A 23,512-nucleotide genomic window follows, 5' to 3' on the forward strand; every position below is an offset into this window, starting at 1 on the left:
TAAGCAAGGCAAATGAGTTGTTAGCATTCATTTCCAGAGGACTGGAATTGTAATTGTGCAACGGAATAAGGGGAAGCAGTCCAGTTTCAGGGTCCTGGGTGTCAAAGTCTCTTTGATTTGTAATTCATAGTAATTCTATGTCTTTGTACTCTACTGCTGCTGCAAAACAACAAATTTCATGATGAACCTCAATTTCCCAAGTTTAGGAAGGGAAACACTGTTAATTTTCATCCAGCACTGTTCTTGGAAGTAACTGAGTGAAGGTTGAATCTGAGTAAGTTTTAAACTCTGCCCTTGATCAAAATTAAGCATCCCTTCTCAGACAGTTGACACTTGAGTATAGTTACATTTTGTTGCAGCAAAGACTTCAGATGACTGTGCCCATTGCCAGTTAACAATTTGAAAGTTTCACATAGTGGGGAGAGTCACAGACCAGAGAGCTCAACCTCAGAGTACAAGGACACTCCCTTAGAACAGAGATGAGGAGGAATTTAATTAGCCAGCGGGTAGAGAATCCGTGGGAGTTCATTGCCACAGACGGTTGGGGAGGCCATGTCATTGGATAAATGTAAGGCAGTGGTTGATAGGTTCTTGATGATTAAGGGCGTCAAAGGTTACGGGGAAAAGGCAGAAGAATAGGGTTGAGAGGAAAAATAAATCAGCCATGACGGAATGGCAGAGCAAACTTGATATGCTGAATGGCCTAATTCTGTTTTTATGTCTCATGGTCTTTTCAGTCGTGACATGACAAATCTGATTCTGACTCAGAATGTTGCTAAATACAGGCATGGATTGTTTCATCTGCTGTGAAGTGAAGTATTCTGCAGTTGTTGTGAGCTTCCTTAGGATAGAAGGACAGACACTGATAAAGATGACTGGGCCCTGAGCAACTCCTGCGACCGGGACAATTACCTCCAAAAAACCACTAGTGTCTTCCTTTGTGAGAATCAGAATCACTGACATACGTTGTGAAATTTGCTGATTGTGGCAGCAGCATGACATAAAAATTACTATGTTACATTCAGTCATCGAAACAATCAATAAATACATACACATGTACATATGCATGCATTACTAAATGACAATAAAAGAGGGCTGCGTGTCCTCAAAATCTAAAAAAATAGATAAATAAATAAGAAAATGGATCAATAGATGGAGTATAGTATTGGGAAGTAAATAGTCATGCACTTTGGTGGAAGAAATAGAAGTGCAGACTATTTTCCAAATGGAGAGAAATTTCAAAAATTGGAGGTGCAAAGGGATTTGTGAGTCCTTGTGCAGGATTTCCTAAAGGTTAATTTGCAGATTGAGTTGGTGGTAAGGAAGGCAAATGCATTGATTTCAAGAGAATTAGAATATATAAGAAAGAATGTAATGTTGAAGCTTTATAAAGCACAGGTGACGCGTCACTTGTAGTACCGTGAGCAGTTTTGGACCCTTTATCAAAGAAGGAATGTGCTAACATCGGAGAGGGTTCAAACGAGGTTCATGAAAATGAGTCCGGGATTGAGTGGCTTGTCATATGAGGACTGTTTGATGGCTTTGGGCTTGTATTCACTGGAATTCAGAAGAATGAGGGGGGAATCTCATTGAAACCCATCGAATGTTGTAAGGCCTCAGTAGAGTGTATGTAGAGGGAATGTTTCCTGTGGTGAGACAGTCTAAGGCCAGAGGACACAGCCTCAGGATGGAGGGGTGTCTTTAGAACAGAGACAAGGAAGAATTTATTTAGCCAGAGAGTGATGAATCTGTGGAATTCATGGCCACAGGCAACTGTGGAGGTCAAGTCATTGAGTATACTTAAAGCAGAGCTGTGATATATTCTTGATTAGTCAGGGCATGATGGTTACAGGGAGAAAACAGGAGAATGGGGCTGAGAGAGATTAGGAATAGTCATAATGAAATGGCAGAGCAGATTCATGGGCCAAATGGCCTAATTCTATTCCTATATCTCATGGTCTAACAAACAGACAGACATAGATAGATAGATGGACAGTGTGGAAGAGGGATAGTGGGGTAGTGTTCGTGGGTTAATGGACCATTCAGGAATATGTGGAGAGGAAAAAACTGTTGTTAAAAAAACTGAGTGTGGCTCTTCAGGCTCCTGCACCTCTGCCATCTGGAACAACAGAGTGTGATGACGGGAGAAATCAATGGGTCAGGCAGCATCTGCGGAGGGAGATTGATTATCGACATTGAGTATATAGTTAAAGGTCTAAAGACGTGATGGCAAGGGGTGAAGCAAGAGCTGAAATAGGCTGATTGACCTCCAACAACCATTAGCTGATGTTTTGCCTCTCGTTCCTTCTCTCTTCAGCGGTGGATTGCGGCTCTCCACCTGCCATTGAGAACGGACAGTTCACGTACCTCAGTGGGAGTGGTGTCACCTCCTACCAGTCTCTGATACAATACCAGTGCAATGAACCATACTGTGAAATGGACCCAGACAGCCAGCGTAAGTAGCCACTGCATTCCACTCCACGCAAAGCAAACAAGCGTTGAGAATGATCTTTTTCTTTGTAAAGATGAAAGACGGCATATTGATGCAGTGGGTTGAGCTGCTGGCACGCAGCACCGGAGAATAGGGTTTGACCCCAACCTATTTATGCTTGTACATGTGTGTGGAGTTTGCATGCACGCACCCATGTGACAATGTAAGTCCCCCCCCCACCCCCCCAGGTGCTCTGGTTCCCTTCCAATTTCCAATGGCATGCAGGGTCAGTGTGCAAATTAATACCCTCTAGTGTGTGTGGATGAGGGGTAGCAACTGGCCGGGAAGGGGTTGGTGGAGGTTGGAGTTGATGAGAATGTGGGGAGAATCCAATGGGTTTGAGTAAGTGTAAAAGTGGACTTGATAGGGTTTTGTGTTCCACGGTAATGGGTATTGGTTTATTATAAGAACACAAGATTAGAAATAGGAGCTGGAATAGGCTATCTGGCCCATCAAGCCTGCTCCGCCATTCAATAAGATCATGGCTGATCTGGCCACGGACTCATCTCCACCTACCTGCCTTTTCCCCATAACCCTTAATTCCCCTACTATGCAAAAGCCCACCCAACCTTGACTTAGGTATATTTACTGAGGTAGCCTCCACTGCTTCATTGGGCAGAGAATTCCACAGATTCACCACTCTTTAGGAAAAGCAGTTTCTCCTCATCTCCATCCTACGTTTACTCCCCCGAATCTTGAGGCTATGTCCACTAGTTCTAGTCTCACCTACCAGTGGAAAAATTGATCTTGATCTTGAAAAACTGATCGGCCTCTATCTTGTCTATCCCTTCCATAATTTTATATGTTTCTATAAGACCTCCTCTCATCCTTCTGAATTTCAGTGAGTACAGTCCCGGGCGACCCAATCTTTCCTCATAGTCTAACCCCCTCATCTCTGGAATCAACCCAGTAAACATCCTCTGTGCCATCTCCAAAGCCAGTATATCCTTGCTCAAGTAAGCAGAACAGAACTGCACGCAATACTCCAGATGCAGCCTCACCAGTACCCTGTACAGTTGCAGCATAACCTCTCTGCTCTTAAATTCAATCCCTTTAGCAATGAAGGCCAACATCCCATTTGCCTCCTTGATAGCCTGCTGCACCTGCAAACCAACCTTTTATGATCCATGCACAATTACCACACGTGCCAGCTGTGGCATCAGCGCTGGACTTCGGGGCTCCCTTGCACGCTCTCCATCCGTGCCTGGGCTAAGTGTCGTGCTAACAACTCCAACTCGTAAAAAAAAACCTGGAGAGGGATGGGCTCTGCCAGGTTTCAGATGTCCAAGACACGCTATATGATGAGCATACCAAAAAGATCGGTGCAAAATGCTTGTCATGACAGTGCCCCGAGGACTCCACCAGGAGTTAAGGGCACACACACACACACACACACACACACACAACACCAAGATAGAAACATAGAAAACCTATAACACAATACAGGCCCTTCAGCCCACGAAGCTGTGCCAAATGTTCTTACCTTAGAAATTACCTAGGGTTACCCATAGCCCTCTATTTTTCTGAGCTCCATGTACCTGTCCAGGAGTCTCTTAAATGACCCTATCATATCCGCCTCCACCACTGTCGTCAGCAGCCCATCCCACGCACTCACCACTCTCTGCGTAAAAAAACTTACCCCTGACATCTCCTCTGTATCTATTCCCCAGCACCTTAAACCTGTGCCCTCTCATGCTAGCCATTTCAGCCCTGGGGAAAAGCCTCTGACTGTCTGCACGATCAATGCCTCTCATCATCTTATACACCTCAGTCAGGTCATCTCTCACCCTCTGTTGCTCCAAGGAGAAAAGGCCGAGTTCACTCAACCTATTCTCATAAGGCATGCTCCCCAATCCAGGCAACATCCTTGTAAATCTCCTCTGCACCTTTTCTATAGTTTCCACTTCCTTTCTGCAGTGAGGCGACCAGAGCTGGACACAGCACTCCAAGTGTGGCCTAACCAGAGTTTTATAGAGCTGCATCATTACATCGCGACTCTTAAACTCTATCCCTCAACTTATGAAAGCTAACACTCCATAAGCTTTCTTAACTACCCTATCTACCTGTGAGGCAACTTTCAGGGATCTGTGGACATGTACCCCCAGATCCCTCTGCTCCTCCACACTACCAAGTATCCTGCCATTTACTCTGTACTCTGCCTTGGAGTTTGTCCTTCCAAAGTGTGCCACCTCACATTTCTCCGGGTTGAACTCCACCTGCCACTTCTCAGCCCACTCCTGCATCCTATCAATGTCTCTCTGCAATCTTCGACAATCCTCCACACTATCTACAACACCACCAACCTTTGTGTCGTCTGCAAAATTGCCAACCCACCCTTCTACCCTCACATCCAGGTCGTTAATAAAAATCACGAAAAGTAGAGGTCCCAGAACAGATCCCTGTGGGACACCACTAGTCACAACCCTCCAATCCGAATGGACTCCCTCCACCACGACCCTCTCCCTTCTGCAGGCAAGCCAATACTGAATCCACCTAGCCAAACTTCCCTGGATCCCATGCCTTCTGACTTTTTGAATAAGCCTACCATGTGGAACCTTGTCAAATGCCTTACTAAAATCCATATAGATCACATTCACTGCACTACCCTCATCTATATGCCTGGTCATCTCCTCAAAAAACTCTATCAGGCTTGTTAGACATGATCTGCCCTTCACAAAGCCATGCTGACTGTCCCTGATCAGACCATGATTCTCTAAATGCCTATAGATCCTATCTCTAAGAATCTTTTCCAACAGCTTTCCCTCCACAGACGTAGGGCTCACTGGTCTATTATTACCCGGACTATCCCAACTACCTTTTCTGAACAAGGGGACAACATTCGCCACCCTCCAATCCTCCGGTACCATTCCCGTGGACAACTAGGACATAAAGATCCTAGCCAGATGCTCAGAAATCTCTTCCCTCGCCTCGTGGAGCAGCCTGGGGAATATTCCATCAGGCCCCGGGGACTTATCCATCCTAATGTATTTTAACAACTCCAACACCTCCTCTCCCTTAATATCAACATGCTCCAGAACATCAACCTCACTCAGATTGGCCTCACCATCATCAAGTTCCTTCTCATTGGTGAATACCAAAGAGAAGTATTCATTGAGGACCTCGCTCACTTCCACAGCCTCCAGGCACATCTTCCCACCTTTATCTCTAATCGGTCCTACCTTCACTCCTGTCATGCTTTTGTTCTTCACATAATTGAAGAATGCCTTGGGGTTTTCATTTACTCTACTCACCAAGGCCTTCTCATGCCCCCTTCTTGCTCTTCTCAACCCCTTCTTAAATTCATTTCTTGCTACCCTATATTCCTCAATAGGTCCATCTGATCCTTGCATCCTAAACCTCATGTATGCTGCCTTCTTCCACCTGACTAGATTTTCCACCTCACTTGTCACCTACAGTTCCTTCACTCTACCATTCTTTATCTTCCTCACCGGGACAAATTTATCCCTAACATCCTGCAAGAGATCCCTAAATATCGACCACATGTCCATAGTTCATTTCCCTGCAAAAACATCGTCCCAATTCACACCCGCAAATTCTAGCCTTATAGCCTCATAACTTGCCCTTCCCCAATTAAAAATTTTCTTGTCCTTTCTGATTCTATCCTTTTTCATGCTAAAGGCCAGGGAGCGGTGGTCACTGTCCCCCAGATGCTCACCCACTGAGAGATCTATGACCTGACCTGGTTCATTACCTAGTACTAGATCTAGTATGGCATTCCCCCTAGTCGGCCTGACAGCATACTGTAACAGGAATCCGTCCTGGACACACTGAACAATTTCAATTGATTGTAGTAAAAATACACCTGTATCTGGAAGGTCCAACTGCTGGTGAGTCAGTATCCTACCAAAAACTACATCATGAAGACAAAAGAACACTCCAAGCAACTCCACGAAAAGATTATTGAAAAGCTCATCAGGAGATGGATACAAGAAAATTTCCAAGTCACTGAATATCCCCTGGAATACAGTTAAGTCAAACATCCAGAAATGGAAAGAATATGGCATAGCTGTAAATCTGCCTTGAGCAGGCCATCCTCAAAAATTGAGTGGCTGTGCAAGAAGGGGACTAGTGAGGGAGGCCACCAAGAGACCTGTGACAACTCTGGAGGAGTTACAAGCTTCAGTGGCTGAGATGGGAGAGAGTGTGCACACAACAACTGTTGCCCGGCTGCTTCACCAGTTGCAACTTTATGGGAGAGTGGCAAAGAGAAAGCCACTGTTGAAAAAAAGCTCACTTGATACCTCGGCCAGAAGAGTTTGCTAGAAGGCACGTGGGAGATTCTGAAGTCAGCTGAAAGAAGGTTCTAAGGTTTGATGAAACCAAAATTAAGTTTTTTGGCCATCAGTCATCATCCTTACTGTGAAGCATGGTGGTGGCTGCATCATGCTGCGGGGATGTTTCACTGCAGCAGGACCTGGAAGGCTTCTGAAAGTAGAGGGTAAAATGAATGCAGCAAAATACAAGGGAATCCTGGAGGTGGAGGAAATACTGAAGAGAATCATAACTTGGGAGAATTTGTTTTGCAGCAAGACAATGACTCCAAGCATAAAGCCAAAGCTACACAGGAATGGCTTAAAAACAACAAAGTTAATGTCCTGGAGTGGTCAAGTCAAGCTTGCAGACCTCAATCCAATTGAGAATCTGTGACTGGGCATGAAAAGGGCTGTTCACTCATGATCCCCATGCAATCTGACAGACTATCCTTCTTGTAACTTCTACAAATAATTCCAACAGATTCGCCAAGCAAGGGGAAAATCTTACATCCTATTTTATCATGTGCCTCCAAGTACTCTGAAACTTCTTACTTAATAATCGACTCCAACATCTTTCTGACCACTAAGGTCAGACTAACTGGATTCCCTTCTTCTGCCTTTCTCCCCTCATGAAGAATGGAGTAACATTTTCAATGTTCCAGTTCTATGGAACCATGCCAGAATCTATTAATTCTTAAAAGATCACTATTAATGTTCTCACAATATCTTCAGCCACCACTTTCAGAACTCTGGGTTGTAGAACACCTCGTCCAGGTGACTTATCTGCATTCAGAACTTTCAGTTTCCCAAGAACCTTCTCCTGATAGTGACAACTTTGCACACTTCTGCCACCTGACACTCTCGAACTTCCAGCATACTGCTAGTGTCTTCCACAGTGAAGACTGATGCTAAATACCTATTCTATTCTTCCACTGTTTTCTTGTTTCTCCATTACTACATCTCCAACATCATTTTACAGCAAACCAATATCTACTCTTGTCTCTCTTTTACATTTTATATATCTGGAGAAACATTTGGTATCCTCTTTAATATTATTCACCTGCATATCTTCGTGTTCCATCTTTTCCTTTATGACTTTTTAGTTGTCTTCTGCTAGTTTTTTTGAAAGTTTCCCAAGCCTCATACTTTCCACTAATTTTTGTCGTATTATTTGCCTCTCTTTATGTTAGGTTTGACTTCTCTTGTCAACCATTGTCACGTCATCCTGCCTTTAGAAAACTTCTTCTTTGCATCATCCTGTGCCTTCCAAATTTGCTTCCTGAAACTTCACACAATGTTCTCTGCCTTCATCCCTTCCAGTATTCTTTTCCAAACAATTCTGGTCAGCTCCTCTCTCATGGCACTGTACTTCCCTTTACTCCACTGTATTACTGAAGTACCTTACTTTAGCTTCTCCTTCTCAAATTGCAGGGTGACTTCTATCATATTATGATCACTTGTCTCTAAGGGCACTTTCACCTTAAACCTCTAATCAAGTCCATTTCATTGCACAACACCCAGTCCAGAATAGCTGACCCCTAGTGGGCTCAACCATGAGCTGCTCTTAAAAAGCCATCTCATGGGCACTCTAGAATTTCCCTTTTGGGATCCAGCACCAAACTAATTTTCCCACTCTACCTGCATATTGCAATCCCCCATGACTATCTTGTCATTGCCCTTTTTTATGTGCATTTTCTATCCCCTGCTATAATTTGTAGACCACATCTTTACTACTGTTTGGAGGTCTGTATATAACTCCCATCAGGATCATTTTCTCCTTGCAGTTCCTTAGCTCTACCCACAATAATTCTATACCTTCCGATCCTATGTCATCTTTTTCTAATGATTGGATTTCATTTTTTACCAACGGAGCCACCCCATCCCCTCCACCTACCTGCCTATCCTTTCGATACAATGTGCATCCTTGGACGTTAATCTCCCAGCAATAATCTTCTTTTAGCTTCAATTCATTGATGCCCGCAACATCATACCTGCTGATCTGTAACTGTACTACAACTTCATCTACTTGGTTCAGCACCCGGTCCTGAGTTAATTTCACTTGGAGAGAGATACAAACATGGAATTCACTCCAGCGTTCTACCACCAAGTGCACCACTTAATTGCAGGTAATTTGTTCTGAATTCCCAGGGTTGACTGGTAGGCACAAGTAGGCAAAACGCCAGGAGCTCTCAGCAATATCGGTGACATTGAGATCAATTTCCTCTTCGGTTGTTCGCTAATACTCCGTAAGCAAGCTTCTTGTCTCCCTTGCAACAGAGAAGATTTCCTTATTGCCAACAATTTTAATTCCACTATCCATTCCCATTCTGACATGTTGGTTCAAGGGCTCCTCTAATGCCATGAATGTCCTATATTTTCTCCTTTTTCCATTCTCCATCTGGATCTCCTCTTACACCTTCTCTTCTCTTCACCTGGTCATCACATCCCTCTGGTTCCCACCTGCTTCCCTTTCACCCATGATCTACTCTCCTCTCCTATCAGATTCCTTCTCCTTCAGCGATTGAACTCTTCCAGCTTCTCACCTCATCTCCCACCCACCCGACACCTGGCCTCACCTATCACCTGCCCACCTATGCTCCTTACCCCCGCCCCATCTTCTTATTCTCTTGTCTTCTCTCTTCCTTTACAGCCCTGATGAAGGGTATGTGCCTGAAACCTCGGCTGTTTGTTTCTTTCCTCAGACCTGACTTGCTGAGTTCCTCCAACCTTCTGTGTGTGTTTGTAGTGAGAGATAAATTCCAGGTTCCACTCTTGTTATCCAGGTTTCCCTTTAGAGTCATCGCGCAAAGTACCTGTCCAGTGGTGTGTTCCTCAATTACAAATCACAAGGAAAGTCAACTTGTACAAATCAATTCCCATCATTCCCCTCTGCCATCAGATTTGTGAATGGACATTGAACTCATGAGCACTACCTCACTTTTTTTTTCATTTTACACAATTCGTTTAATTTAACTCTACATCCTGCCTGATGGTAGCGATCAGAAGAGGGCATGTCCTGAGTAATGGAATTCCTTAATGATGGATGTTGCTTGTTGAGGCATCACTCCTTGCAAATGTCGTGGGTACTGGTGAGGCCAGTGCTCCTGATGGAGCCGTCTGAGTTCGCATTGTGAGTATGTAGCGGTGCCTGTATCATTAGTGTTCTTGGTTGGGTTTGCAACTTTCTGAAGCCTTTTCTGATCCTGTGCAGTGACCCCTCCTTACCAGATAGTCATGCAACCAGTTAGAATGCTCTTCACGGTACAAATTTGTTAGTCTTTGCTGACGTACCTAATCTCATCAAACTCCTGATGAAATACAGCTACTGCTGTGCCTTACTTATAATTGTTTTAATACGATCCATTAAATCCCCCTGAGAAGACAGAGGAGACTATGGAGTTAAATGATCCTTGGCTGACTACATTGCAAATGCTGCCGCTAACCTCTTTGTCAACTTCTATTGACAGGGGACATCACCTGTACAGAAGTTGGAACATGGAGAAACAACAGGACTGGACAAGTCCTCCCACACTGCTCTCCAGTTGGGAGTTGAGACAATCAGTGTAAACCGGGAAAGCGAAGCTCATGTTTGGTGTTAAATGGGTGTTGAAGAATGGAGCAGTTTGTGGTTGCCTTAGGAGGAATAACTGAGCTTTTAATCACTTGTCAGAGTCAAAGACACATAAAGCACAGAAATAGGCCCTTTGGCCTTTTGAGTCCATTCCAACCATCAGCCATTGGTTTAGACTCGTGTTATTTTGCACTGGCGAAGGTGCAGAGGAGATTCACCAGGGTGGTGGGCAAGCACAAAAAAAACTGCAGATGCAGGAGTCTGGAGCACTGGAGCAACTCAATGAGTCAAACAGCATAGGACCGTACAACATAGGAAGCTTGATTATGTAACTTTCCTTCCACTCTTGTGGAATCTTTTCTTTGTCCTTGATGTCGCAGAACAAGTGTATGTGATATCTACCGGAAGTTTGGGGTTTGCCTTCAAACTCTCTGGTTGTATGCTGTTTGGGTCAGCTGCTTTTCCTTACTTTAGCCTCTTGATTGCCGGAATGGTTTCCTTCTTTGATGACTCAGCACAGAAGACTTCTAAGTCTGATGGTGCTTCTGGAATGAAAGAAGATTCCGCAGGAGGCTCATTGAAATAATGTGCCCAATGTTAGAACAGTTTGTCTTCTTTCGTTAGGACATTTCCGTCTTTATCCGTCACTTGAGTGTTGATCTGGTTGAATTTGCCAGCTAGTTTCATGGTAGCGTCATATAGTTCGTCCATATTCCCATTTGCCAAGGCTTCTTCTGCTAAAGACGCAAGAGCAGTGATATACTCTCTCGAGTCCCTCTTGTTGTTTCTACATACTTTGCTGTGCACATGTCATATTTCCTCTGTGCCTCCGTTTCCTTGTTCCTAGTTCTGCTTCTATTGCATTTTTCCTTTAATGTCTCCCCTTGCTGACTGTTTCCACCACTCCAATCCTTATGCTCTGTAATTGGATCCTCGACTTCCCACTGTAATTGGATCCTCGACTTCCTAACCGGAAGACCACAGTCTGTGCAGATTAGTGATAACATATCCTCTTCACTGACGATCAACACTGGCGCATGTCAGGGGTGTGTGCTTAGTCCACTGCTCTACTCTCTGTATATACATGACTGTGTGGCTAGGCATACAAATTTGCTGACTATACAACCATTGTTGGTAGAATCTCAGGTGGAGATGAGAGGGTGTGAGGGAGAGAGATATGCCAACTAGTGGAATGGTGCTGCAGCAACAACCTGGCACCCAATGTCTGTAAGATGAAAGAGCTGATTGTGGACTTCAGGAAGGGTAAGATGAACATGTACCAATCCTCATAGAGGGATCAGAAGTGGAGAGAGCGAGCAGCTTCAAGTTCCTTGGTGTCAAGATCTCTGAGGATCTAACCTGGTCCCAACATATTGATGTAGTCATAAAGAAGGCAAGACAGTGGCTGTACTTTATTAGGAGTTTGAAGAGATTTGGCACGACAACAAACATGCTCATAAACTTCTATAGTTGTACCGTGGAGAGCATCCTGACAGGCTGCATCACTGTCTGGTATGGAGGGGCTACTGCACAGGACCGAAAGAAGCTGCAGAAGTTTGTAAATCTAGTCAGCTCCATCTTGGGCACTAGCCTACAAAGTACCCAGAACATCTTTAGGAAGCGGTGTCTCAGAAAGGCAGCGTCCATTATTAAAGATCTCCAGCACCCAGGGCATGAACTTTCCTACTGTTACCATCAGGTAGGAGATACAGAAGCCTGAAGGCACACACTCAGCGATTCAGGAACAGCTTCTTCCCCTTTGCCATCTGATTCCTAAATGGACTTTGAAGCTTTGGACACTACCTCATTTTTTTAATATACAGTATTTCTGGTTTTGTACATTTTTTTAATAATCTGTTCAATATATGTAATTGATTTACTTGCTAATTTATTATGTTTTATTTTATTTATTATTTTTTTCCTCTCTCTGCAGGATTATGAATTGCGTTGAACTGCTGCTGCTAAGTTAACAAATTTCACGTCACATGCCGGTGATAATAGACCTGATTCTGATTCTGAAATGTCCTTTTTCCCAGCACTTCATCACAAGTTCCATTTTGACAGCAGTCCATTTGTCTTTGCTATCAAGGTCCTCAAGTGCCTGGAACCTGTTGGAAAGTGTGAAGGCAAATCTCTGAGCTGTTTCTTTATCTTTCAGGTAGCTCACATTGTACTCCAGTCACTGATTGGACAATGTGTAGCTTCTTTTTAAATTCCTTGGTGCTTTGCCGATCAGAAGATGGCAGTCTGACCCTACATCTGCATGACATTTCAGTCTTACATCATGGAGTGATCTTAGGTGGTTGATTGGGTTCTCTGTTACCTTGTTTGGTGATATCCATGTTGCCTTGCATATTTGCAGATGTGGGAATAAGCTTCCTCAAATAACTAGCCTGAAGTTACCACAAGTTTCAACAAATCATTCCCCATTTTCATTCATTTCTAAGACCATGGTTCCCCATCACCTGTTCGTATCCTGCATTGTCCCTGCCTATTTTGGCATTAAAATCTCCCATGACATTGCTCATGTCTTTCTCCTTCCCTCTACTGATGATTCCACTCAGTGCTTAGTAAAACTCATCTTGATCTTCATTAGTGTCTTTTGTTGGCACATAACTCGAGCTGTTATCTTCTAGTGCTTGGTTTTAGAGCAAGCGGTGATGATTTTGGAACTGATGGCTTTCCAAGCGATCATGGCGCTATGTGTTTCTGGTGTCACCATGAAGGTCACATCATCTGAGTGGAGCGTGTTACGTACCCGGTAACTGGGTTGCCAAACCAGCAGAAATGGATCACTCAGCTGGAGTCTGGATTACTAGAACTAAGAAAGTTTTATTAAAGAAACAAGCAACACAGTAATCGAAAGGATAATAAATGCAACAGTTCAGCAATGATAAACACACATGTGCACAGAATTAAGATAACAGCATCAATCAAGCTCTATCGTTGTCTAGGGGTAAATGACCAATTTCAAAGTGACACAAAGTTCAGTCCAATTTAGTAGAGCAGTTCGCAGTAATCGTTGCCATGGCGATGGACAACGTGGGGGGGGGGGAGAGAGAGAGAGAGAACGGGAACGACTGATCATTCAGAAACGGCTTCCACTCACAGACCGGCGATAATTGCTCACAAGCAGCTTTCGGGCGGGTCCTTGGTGATGTCACCTGAGGTCACCAACTGTGACCCCTCCTCCAGATGCGGTCGATCCTCTGCAGTGAACCCGGCACCCAAGCAAGGGCGGACACACACCGAGTTCCCGCTGATCGTACCTTTCCATCCTGTGCGTTGTCCGGTACTTCCCACCGACTCGTGAGAGGCGCACCGCTTCCAGGGTCTCGTTACCTCGGGTGTCGTGTGTGTCCTGCCTTAGCGAACCTGTCCCTTTTTATCCCCCTGCTGGGGTATCACCTGTCCATCACTTCAAACAGTTCAGGGTTCAAAGGGGGAGCCGCTCCAGACAGCTCTCTCTCCCCCGTCCCTTCATTACACATCTCCAAATGCTGTTTCATTGTGTTCCTTATCTCTCTCTTGAAGACAGGTGGCAGACCAACTGCTGATCACACAGGACAGCTAACATCTTATCTATGTGTATTCTCGTCACAAGCGTCATTGCTCTGATGGCCTGAGTAGAGGATGGTTATCCTGTCTGTCAGTCCAGCCTCTCCAGATGATGTCCATCTTGTCTCATTCAGTGCGAGAATTGAGAGTTTGTATCTTCCCATCCCATTTGCTATGGTGATGGATTTTCCTGCTGGTATGTGGTTCTCACATCCCAGGTACCCAAGGTAGATATGGACTTTGGTGACAAAGGAGCTGTCAGCTGTGCAGGATCCTGATGACTTTCCCTGCACTGTCTCATGTTGTCACTCAATGATGAGACTCTTCTCATAATGTCGATGGCATTGTTCATTGTATCCACTGTACAGGCGATTGGCCTATATAGTTTCACCAGAGCTCTGTTGGCCGGCCTTACCCATTTCCACCTCTCACAACGGAGATGTTTGGTTGAACTTTGAGAGGTCCACCATCATGGCTGATTTACTGTGCCTCTCAAAAACATTATTCAGCCTTCTACTCATAACTTCTAATACTCTAATTAAACAAGAACCTATGAACCTCCATTTTAAATATACCCAATGACTTGCCCTCCACAGGTGTCTGTGACAATGAATTCCACAGATTCAGTACCCTTTGGCGGTGCATGCTGCAAACTTGTTATTAATAATAAACACTCCAATTTTAGATAACTTCTCTTTGCTATCCAGCCATTTCTACTATGGGACATTCATCTGTGATACTGATTCTGCTATCCTCCTTTGCCTGACACATTCTCCAATTTCACATTCCACACCCCTTTATGTTCCCTTGTTCACTCTTTAACTGCCGTCTAATTGGCAGAGTTGTTAATAACATGGGGGAACAGAGAGATCTTGGGTCCATGCCCATAGATCCCTCATAGTTACTGTGCAAGTTGATAGGCTTGTTAAGAAGGCATATAGTGTGTTGGCCTTCATTAGTGGGGGCATTGAGTTCAAAAGTCTTAGGGTAATGTTGCAGATCGATAAAACCCAGGTTGGACCATAGTTGGAGAATGTTGTTCATTTCTAGTCACCGTGCTGTAGGAAAGATGTGAAAGCTTCAGTGTAACTGTAGAGGAGATTTATCAGGGTGCTGCTTTGGGTGCCGAGGTGGTGATATGTCTCTTATAAAAGAGGCGTAAGGCTCTCTTTGCCCCTGCTAGCCTGTAGGTCATCCTTCAGCACTGCGTAGCACCTGCTTAGCTCCATGATCTGGATCATGTGAACCCATGGGAGCAGGTGGTGGACGGTCATATGAGCAGCCGGTGTAGATCACAAGTCCTGGTTATGCAACCACTGACACCAGGCAGACCATCTCTAAAGAGTATGATAATGGCTGGGGTCACCCATCTTCTAAAGGCACTGACCAAAAGAAGGCAATGGCAAACCAATTCTGCGGAAAAATTTGCCAAGAACACTCATAGTCATGGAAAGACCATGATGGCCCATGTCATACAATGTGGCGCATAAAGATGATGAAGATAAATTAGAAAGTGTATCTTATGAGGATAGGTTGAGTGAGCTAGGCTTTTGTCTTTGGAGAGAATGAAGGAGGACTTGAAAGAGGAGGGCAAGATGATAAAACATATAGCTAGAACGTTTCAGGTCAGAACTCTTCATCTAGACCAGGAGTTCCCAACCTTGTTTATTCATGGACCCCTATCATTAACCGAGGGGTCTGCAGACCCCAGGTTGGGAACCCCTGATCTAGACTGATGAAGGGTCTTGTCGATTGCCCATTTCCCTCCACAAATGCTGCTTGACCCCCGAGCTCTCCCAGTGTCTTTGTGTGTTGCTCCAGGTTTCCCAGAACATTGACTGGGGTGGAGCGTTTCAGTTCTGAGGGGAGACCAGCGAGGCTGGGTCTGTTCTCCCTGGAGCAGAGAGGGGACCAGGTACCAGTGTACAAAGTTATGAGTGGTATAAGGAAATGAGTGTCATGAGTGGTAGTAGGAAACATCCTGAGACAGAGGTGTCTCAAACCCGAGGGCAAGAGGGCAGAAGGGATTAGATTAGCATTTTTTTCACTCAAAGGGGGATTGGAATCTAGGATCTGTCTGAGGGGCTGGTGGAGGAAGAGACTGCCATAAGATTTAACAAGTATCTGGATGAGCAGTTGAATGACAAAGGCAAACACAGTGCTGGGAAAGGGATCAGTACAGATGGGGGTTTGTGGGCTGTGGACAGCTGGTATAGAGAGGAGTTGAGGACAGTGTGGATCAGACTCAACAGCTTGATGGGCCGAGTGGCCTACGTCTGCTCCCAATTTGATCTGTGCTTGAGTTTGGTGGTGTTAATTGAGTAACAGAGAGTCTGAATATTTCACTGCCAACTCAGGAGCTTTGCTGGTTACTGCGGGGAGGTGGAATGAAGAGAGAACAAGAAAGAAGAGAGAGGAAGAGAGAGAAAGAAAAAGAGAGAGTGACGGAGAAACTGTGTCAAAGAGAGGGAGAGAGAAACTGAGTGTGTGAGGAAGAAAGAGGCTCATGGGAGGTGATAGAGAAACAGCCAGAGAGAGGGAGCGAGTGAAGAAATGGAGAGAGTGAGAGAGGAAGCTGAAAGAGTGAGAGAATGAAAGAGGGGGTGAGAAAGAGAGAGAGAGAGAGAGTGAATGTGAGGAGAGAGAGTTGGGGTGGGGGGGCTTTGCAGAAACGGCGAGAGAAAACATTGTGTGAAGGAAAAAGAGAGAGAGAGAGGACCACAAGGAGGAGACGGTGACAGAGAAACAGCCAGAGACGGGTGTGGAGAGAAAATATTGAAAGAGTTAAGACGGAAAGGAGGAAGTGAGAAGGAAACAGAGAAAAAAACGAAGAGTAGACAGGCCATTCGGCCCTTCAGGCCTGTACCACATCAACTGAAAGAGGGGTGAGGCTGCGGAAGGGCATATGAACTTGCAACAGGAGGTTCGTGATGCAGGCCCAGTGTCGTCACCGGTGTCTGACAATGCGCTGAACGAAGTGGGGCGGAACGCAATGGGTGGGCCGATCACTTACCGACTTCTTTCTCACCCCACTCCTCCTCACCCCCTCCTGCTCAACCCCCTCCCCCAATCACCCCCTCCTCCTCCTCTCCTCCTTCTCCTACCCCTCCCCGCCTCACCCGCTCTCCCCCCCCCCTCCCCCGTCATGTTCCTGCAGCAGGTGCTACGGAGCTCAGTGGCGAGGAGGAACAACTTCCCGTGGCTAGTGCGTTTCCACCAAGTGCACGCCGCGGGGTCGCTGCTTTCGGAGCGCTGGGTGCTGACAGCCGCCAGGGCCGTGCTCAATCTGCGGGAGCTCGGTTTGTCTCAACTGCGGTGGCTAGGCCGGGCCCGACTCCTCTCGGCCGACCGTATCTTTGTGCACCCGGGCTACCAGGCGCGATCGCCGGCAACCAGAACTGCGACAACGACATCGCCTTAGTGCGGCTTAGCTCGCTGGTGACCTTCGGGGGTGACGTCTCCCCGAGAGAGCACAATCGGGGCCAAGGCCGAGGCAGTCGGGGCTGGTGGCCGGCTGGGGAGCGACAGAAAACAATACGCTGCCTGCCGAGCTGATGTACACCCGGCTCCCGGTGCTGGATCTGGAAAAATGCCGGCGATTAGTGGCCCAGCTCCCGGTGACGGTCAGCGACAACTTGACATGCGCCGGCAGTGCCGAAGGGCTGGAGGGGGACGGCGTTGGCTCGGAAACGTGCCAGGGAGCCCGGGGGGGGGGGGGCTTTGGTCTTCCCCTTCCCCAAGCCCAGGAACGACCGCTTCTACGTCGGGGGGTATTGTGTCTTGGGGTGTCAAGTGCGGCACGGTGGGATTTTACACCAAGGTGGTCAATTAAAACACCATACAGAATTGTGTGAGGAATGTCAGGAAGAGGAGTCAGTAGAACATGTAGTTTTGTGTTGCAGGAAGTATGGGATACAGAGAGAGATGATGAGAAATAAGTTAAGGGAGCTGGGGATGCAGGAATTCACATTAAAAGGGTTGCTGGGCATGGGTGAGAGAGCACAAGTCCAGGTTTTTTAGCGTTTTTAAGGGGTACAGGGGTTTTTTATAGAATATGACGAATAAACAGGAATAGGATACTAGGATGGTCAAAGATGGGAGGGTGAAGTGTAGGTTTGTATATATGTGTGTGTGTGTGTGTGTGTGAAAGAGAGAGAGAGAGAGAGATTGGGTGAAGGGATTTAGAATGTATGTCTAGTGCACATTCTGGAGCAGAGGGTGGCGATAATGCACCATTAAGCTGGATGCCAACCCCGTAAAACAAGATACAGACAGACAGATTATGGAGAGGAACTAACATCCCGGAAAGGGCTTCAGCCCGATCAAATCAGACAGCCGCCCTCTCTGCTCCAGAACAGACAACAATACAGCTCCAATGGACCTTTCTTGATGGATGGGTGGGAAAAATAAAGGGCTGGAGAGGAAGGAATCTGATAGGAGAGGAGAGTGGACCATAGGAGAAACGGAACCTGCAAATGACCCGGGAGGGAGGTGATAGGTGGGTGAGATGAGGTAAAAGGCCGGAATGGGAAATAGAAGGTGGGGGAGAAGGATTTTTAACTGGAGGAAGTCGATATTCATGCCATCAGGTTGGAGGCTACCCTGACGATACCTTAGGTTGTGCTGGTTGTTAACGCAAACGACACATTTCACCGTATGTTTCGACATACTTGGGATAAGTAAATTAATACGAATTCTGAAGATAACCTCGGCAGAGGTTACAGAATTGCAGTTCTGTAACAGAGCTGTAATCCTCTTCAGCTTGTTTTTTTCGACCCTCTGTACCTGGCCGTGATGCGATCCGTCAGAACGTACATCTGTAGAAAATCACTAGAGCCTTTGGTGACGCACCAAAAACCTACCTCCGGCATTTCGCACGAATTTTGCTCCATTCACGGCAAAGCGGGATCGGTGCAGTTGGGACAATAACACCTTTAATGTCCCTCGTTCCACTGAATATACCCCTCGCCCACACAATAGGGAGCGTCACTTCGTCACATGCATATGCTGCGCTGCGCCTGTACCTATCAAAACGGAGCCTTTCCCTCCGAAGATATATGAGCAGAAACAGGCTACTTACCGCTGTGGCCACTTTATTAGGTATCCCGAACACCCGCTCGCTAAAGCAAATATCTAATCAGCAAGTCAATGCATGAAAGCGCTGAGATATAGTCAAGAAGTTGAGTTGTTCTTCAGACCAAACAAGTGACTTCGGCCGACGAATAATTGGTTGGTTACAGACGGAGTGGTTTGAGTATCTCAGAAACTACCGATCTGGGACCTTCACGCACAACAGTCTTTAGAATTTACAGAGAATGGTGCGAATAAAGAAAAATCCAGCGAGCGACATTTCTGTGGGTGAAAAGGCCTTGTTAACCATAAGATATAGGAGCAGAAGTAGGCCATTCGGCCCATCGAGTCGTCTCCGCCATTCAATCATGGGCTGATCCAATTCTTCCAGTCATCCCCACTCCCCTGCCTTCTCCCCATACCCTTTGATGCCTTGGCTAATCAAGAACCTATCTATCTCTGCCTTAAATACGCCCAATGATTTGGCCTCCACAGCCGCTCGTGGCAACAAATTCTACAGATTTACCACCCTCTGACTAAAGTAATTTCTCCGCATCTCTGTTCTAAATGGACGTCCTTCAATCCTGAAGTCGTGTCCTCTTGACCTAGACTTCCCTACCATGGGAAATAACTTTGCCATATCTAATCTGTTCAGCCCTTTTAGCATTCGGAATGTTTCTATGAGATTCCCCCCACCCCCCCTTCAATCTCCTCATATGGTAACCCTTTCATTCCTGGAACCATTCTCATGACTCTTCTCTGAACCCTTTCCCACTGTCAGTAAATCCTTTCTAAAATAAGGAGCCCCAAACTGCACACAATACTCCAAGTGTGGTCTCACGAGTGCCTTATAGGATCTCAACACACATCCCTGCTCTTATATTCTATACCTCTAGAAATGAATGCCAACATTGCATTCGCCTTCTTCACAACCAACTCAACCTGGAGGTTAACCTTTAGGGTATCCTGCACAAGGACTCCCAAGTCCCTTTGCATCTCTGTATTTTGAATTCTTTCCCCATCTAAATAATCGTCTGCCCGTTTATTTCTTCCACCAAAGTGCATAACCATACACTTTTTAACATTGTATTTCATTTGCCACTTCTTTGCCCATTCCCCTAAACGATTTAAGTCTCTCTGCAGGCTCTCTGTTTCCTCAATACTACCCGCTCCTCCACCTATCTTTGTATCATTGGTTAATTTAGCCACAAATCTACTAATCCCATAGACCAAATCATTGACATACATCATAAAAAGCAGCGGTCCCAACACTGAGCCCTGTGGAACTCCACTGGTAACTGGCAGCTAGCCAGAATAGGATCCCTTTAGTCCTACTCTGTTTTCTGCCGATCAGCCAATGCTCCACCCGTGCTAGTAACTTCCCTGTGATTCCATGGGCTCTTGTCTTGCTAAGCAGTCTCATGTGTGGCACCTTGTCAAAGGCCTTCTGAAAATCCAAGTACACCACATCCACTGCATCTCCTTTGTCTACCCCGCTTGTAACTTCCTCAAAAATTTGCAGTAGGTTTGTCAGACAGGAGTTTCCATTTAGGAAATGAGAGAGATCCGATGAGGATGGCCAGACTGGTTCAAGATAACAAGGTGACAGTGAATCAAATAACCACGTGTTAAAACAATGTTGTGCAGAAGAGACTCTCTGAATGCACAACACGTTGAACGGTGAAGTGGATGGGCTACAGCAGCAGAAGACCACGAACATACACTGAGTGGCCACTTTATCAGGTAAGGAGGTATATAAGGTACCTAATAAAGTGGCCATGAGGGTACTTGCTCATCCAGATCATGCCTGCACTGACTCCAGACTCTCCAGTCCCTAAATATCCTGGGGCAGATACTCAGTGACCGAGTCTCTATGGAGAATTCCGAGGATTGACCCCCCCTTCCCACCACCACCACCCTTAACTTTGATTGAAGAAAATTGTTCTCATCTCCGTCCCGAGCAGCCCTTTATTTTGAGAATGCGACTCACGATACCAGACATTGTCAGGACCTGTCATAATCTGGATACTCCTCAAATTCTCCTCATATCTGGGGAATACAGTCCCAGTCTCCCCAGCCTTTCCTGAGAGCAAGCCCTCCGTCCCTGAAACACATGAAACGATGCAGCAGCCCCATCGTAACAAGTACTGCACACTGCAGGGTAATTATATCGTAACTCGATATTTCAGCTCTGATCTGTATAAAAGTAATAAGATTTCCTGTTCAAGCAAACGTTCTTGTAATGAAGGCAACGAGATCTAAAAATGGTGCCGTAAATACTTCCCAGGATTAAAGGAGACAGAGAAGTAAATAAAAATAGTGGAAGTCATACTCAGGCAGGGGTTCCCAACTTTTTTATGCCATGGACGAATGCTATTAAGCAAAGTGTGTCAGGGTCCGGTCTGTGAAGTCCGTATTCTGGTTCACGGTCCGGTCCATCGACCCTTGCTCCAAGTTTTCCTGTCTACCCTGTTTCTGTTCTTGTTGAGCTCTAATTGAGGCAACTGATGCTCGTTGGGGCTGGCTGCATAAATACCTTCAGAGACCAGGACGTGGCTGCTGGATTGTTCTTGTCCTTACTCCTTGTATCCCTTCCCCTGCCTTCTGTTTCCTCACCTGAAGCCCTGCCTTGTCTTGCCGGTAACTCTCGCCTTGCCTGAAGTTCTCGTTTCGCCTTGCAATGCCTGAAGCCCTGCCTTGTGTTGTTGGTAACTCTCGCCTCGCCTGAAGTTCTGTCTTGCCTTGCTTTGTCTGAAGCCTTGCCTTGTCCTGCTGTCTTGTCCTGGAGCCACCCTGTACCTAGCTCCCTTCTTGTCCCTTGCCTCCGCCCAGGTAAGCCAGGCCATCTTGCCGTTACCTGTGGTTGATTCTGTCCCTTCCTAACCCTTGCCTCCGTTGGGTAAGCCAGACCGTCTTGCCGTTATCTGGGGTTGGTTCTGTCCCTTCCTGTACCTTGCCTCCGTCGGGTGGTGATTCGCGCCCTGCCCAGGAGGAGCCAAGCCTCGCCTCAAGTCTCCTGCCTCCAGCCTCCAGCCTCCTGCCTCCAGCCTCGCCTCGCCTCCTGCCTCCCGCCTCCTGCCTCCAGCCTCCAGCCTCGCCTCGCCTCAAGTCTCCTGCCTCCAGCCTCGCCTCGCCTCAAGTCTCCTGCCTGCAGCCTCCAGCCTCGCCTCGCCTCGTCTCCTGCCTCCAGCCTCCAGCCTCGCCTCGCCTCCAGCCTCCAGCCTCCTGCCTCCAGCCTCGCCTCGCCTCCTGCCTCCCGCTTCCTGCCTCCAGCCTCCAGCCTCCAGCCTCGCCTCGCCTCAAGTCTCTAGTCTCTAGTCTCCTGCCAAGACTCGCCTCGTCTCTTGCCTAGCCTCAAGCCTGAAGACTCTAGCCTCCTGCCTAGCCTCTAGCCTGAAGACTCCAGCCTCCTGCCTAGCCTCTAGCCTGAAGACTCCAGCCTCCTGCCCAGCCTCTAGCCTGAAGACTCCAGCCTCCTGCCTAGCCTCTAGCCTCTTGTCAAGCCAAGCCAAGTCTCCAGCCTCCTGCCAAGCCTTGCCTCTAATCTCTAGCCTCAAGCCTGAAGACTCCAGCCTCGTCCTGCCTGCCTGCCTGCCAAGCTTCGTCCTTGCCTAGTTCTGGGGTCCGAGCCAGAGGCAAGACCCAGGTATTGGGTCCTTGTCCAGTCTCTGGCTCGGAGTCCAAGCCCGGGCTCCTAGCTCTCTTGTTGAGTCCTGTTCCAGGTTGCTGGTTTTCCTGTCCATGTCCTTGCCATCGCCCTGTATCCTAGTCCTGTCCCTAGTACTTCAGTGTCTGTGTCTTGCACTTGGGTCCGTTCCCAGCCACCTCTGTATGACAAAGTGACAGTGTGGCCCAGGTTGGGAACCCCTGTAAGGCGTTTAAAGACAGTAGTGGAAGCAGAACAAGAATGGCGTGCAAAAGCAGGTCCCCAGAGTGTTAAAGGGAGCAAACAACAAAGGGAGATTTGGGAACTAAGACTCCGGTGGGTTTAATTGGAGAGTGGGGAATGGAGTCCCGGTGAGTTTCAACGGAGTGGTGGACGGGGTTCCGGTAGTTTTAAAGGGAAAATGGGAAACGAAGTCCCGTAAAGGAAGAGTATGAAACGGGGTCCCGGTGGGTTTAAATGTATTGGAAATTGGGGATCCCGATGAGTTTAAAGGCAGTGTGGAAAGCGGAGACTCAGTGACTTCCAAGTGAGGATGAGAAACGGTGAGTTTAAAGAAAGAGTAGGAAACAGGGTCCTGGCGAGTTTAAACGGAGTGTGGGGAAGTTGATCCCGGTGGGTTTAAGGGGAGTGTGGGAAACGGTATCCTGGCGTGTTCAAGGGGAGTGTGCGAATCGGGATCCCGTTGGTTTTAACGGGAACGTGACAAACGGCGTCCCGGAGGGTTTAAAGGGAGAGTAGGAAACGGGGTGCCGCTAAGTTTAAAGGGACAGAGAAAAACGGAGTTCGGGTGAATTTAAAAGGAGAGTGGGAAACGGGGTCCCGGTGGGTTTAAAGGGAGAGTGGGAGACGGGGTTTCAATAGGTTTAAAAGGAGAGTGGGAA

The 23,512-nt window shown here is 46.7% G+C and overlaps 1 protein-coding gene across 1 annotated transcript in view; it reads left to right on the forward strand.

Moving 5' to 3' along the window:
* LOC140198376 (uncharacterized) overlaps window positions 1-23,512 on the forward strand; it is a 141,538-nt gene that overhangs the window by 96,419 nt on the left and 21,607 nt on the right. Inside the window, exons 10-13 of the mRNA XM_072259471.1 lie at window positions 2,318-2,455; window positions 12,373-12,494; window positions 17,052-17,270; window positions 17,362-17,585. Of these exons, the coding sequence (XP_072115572.1) occupies window positions 2,318-2,455; window positions 12,373-12,494; window positions 17,052-17,270; window positions 17,362-17,585 (703 nt within the window). The remainder of the gene's footprint in view (window positions 1-2,317; window positions 2,456-12,372; window positions 12,495-17,051; window positions 17,271-17,361; window positions 17,586-23,512) is intronic.

Source organism: Mobula birostris, chromosome 5, assembly GCF_030028105.1.
Source record: "Mobula birostris isolate sMobBir1 chromosome 5, sMobBir1.hap1, whole genome shotgun sequence".
NCBI classification, from domain to species: domain Eukaryota; kingdom Metazoa; phylum Chordata; class Chondrichthyes; order Myliobatiformes; family Myliobatidae; genus Mobula; species Mobula birostris.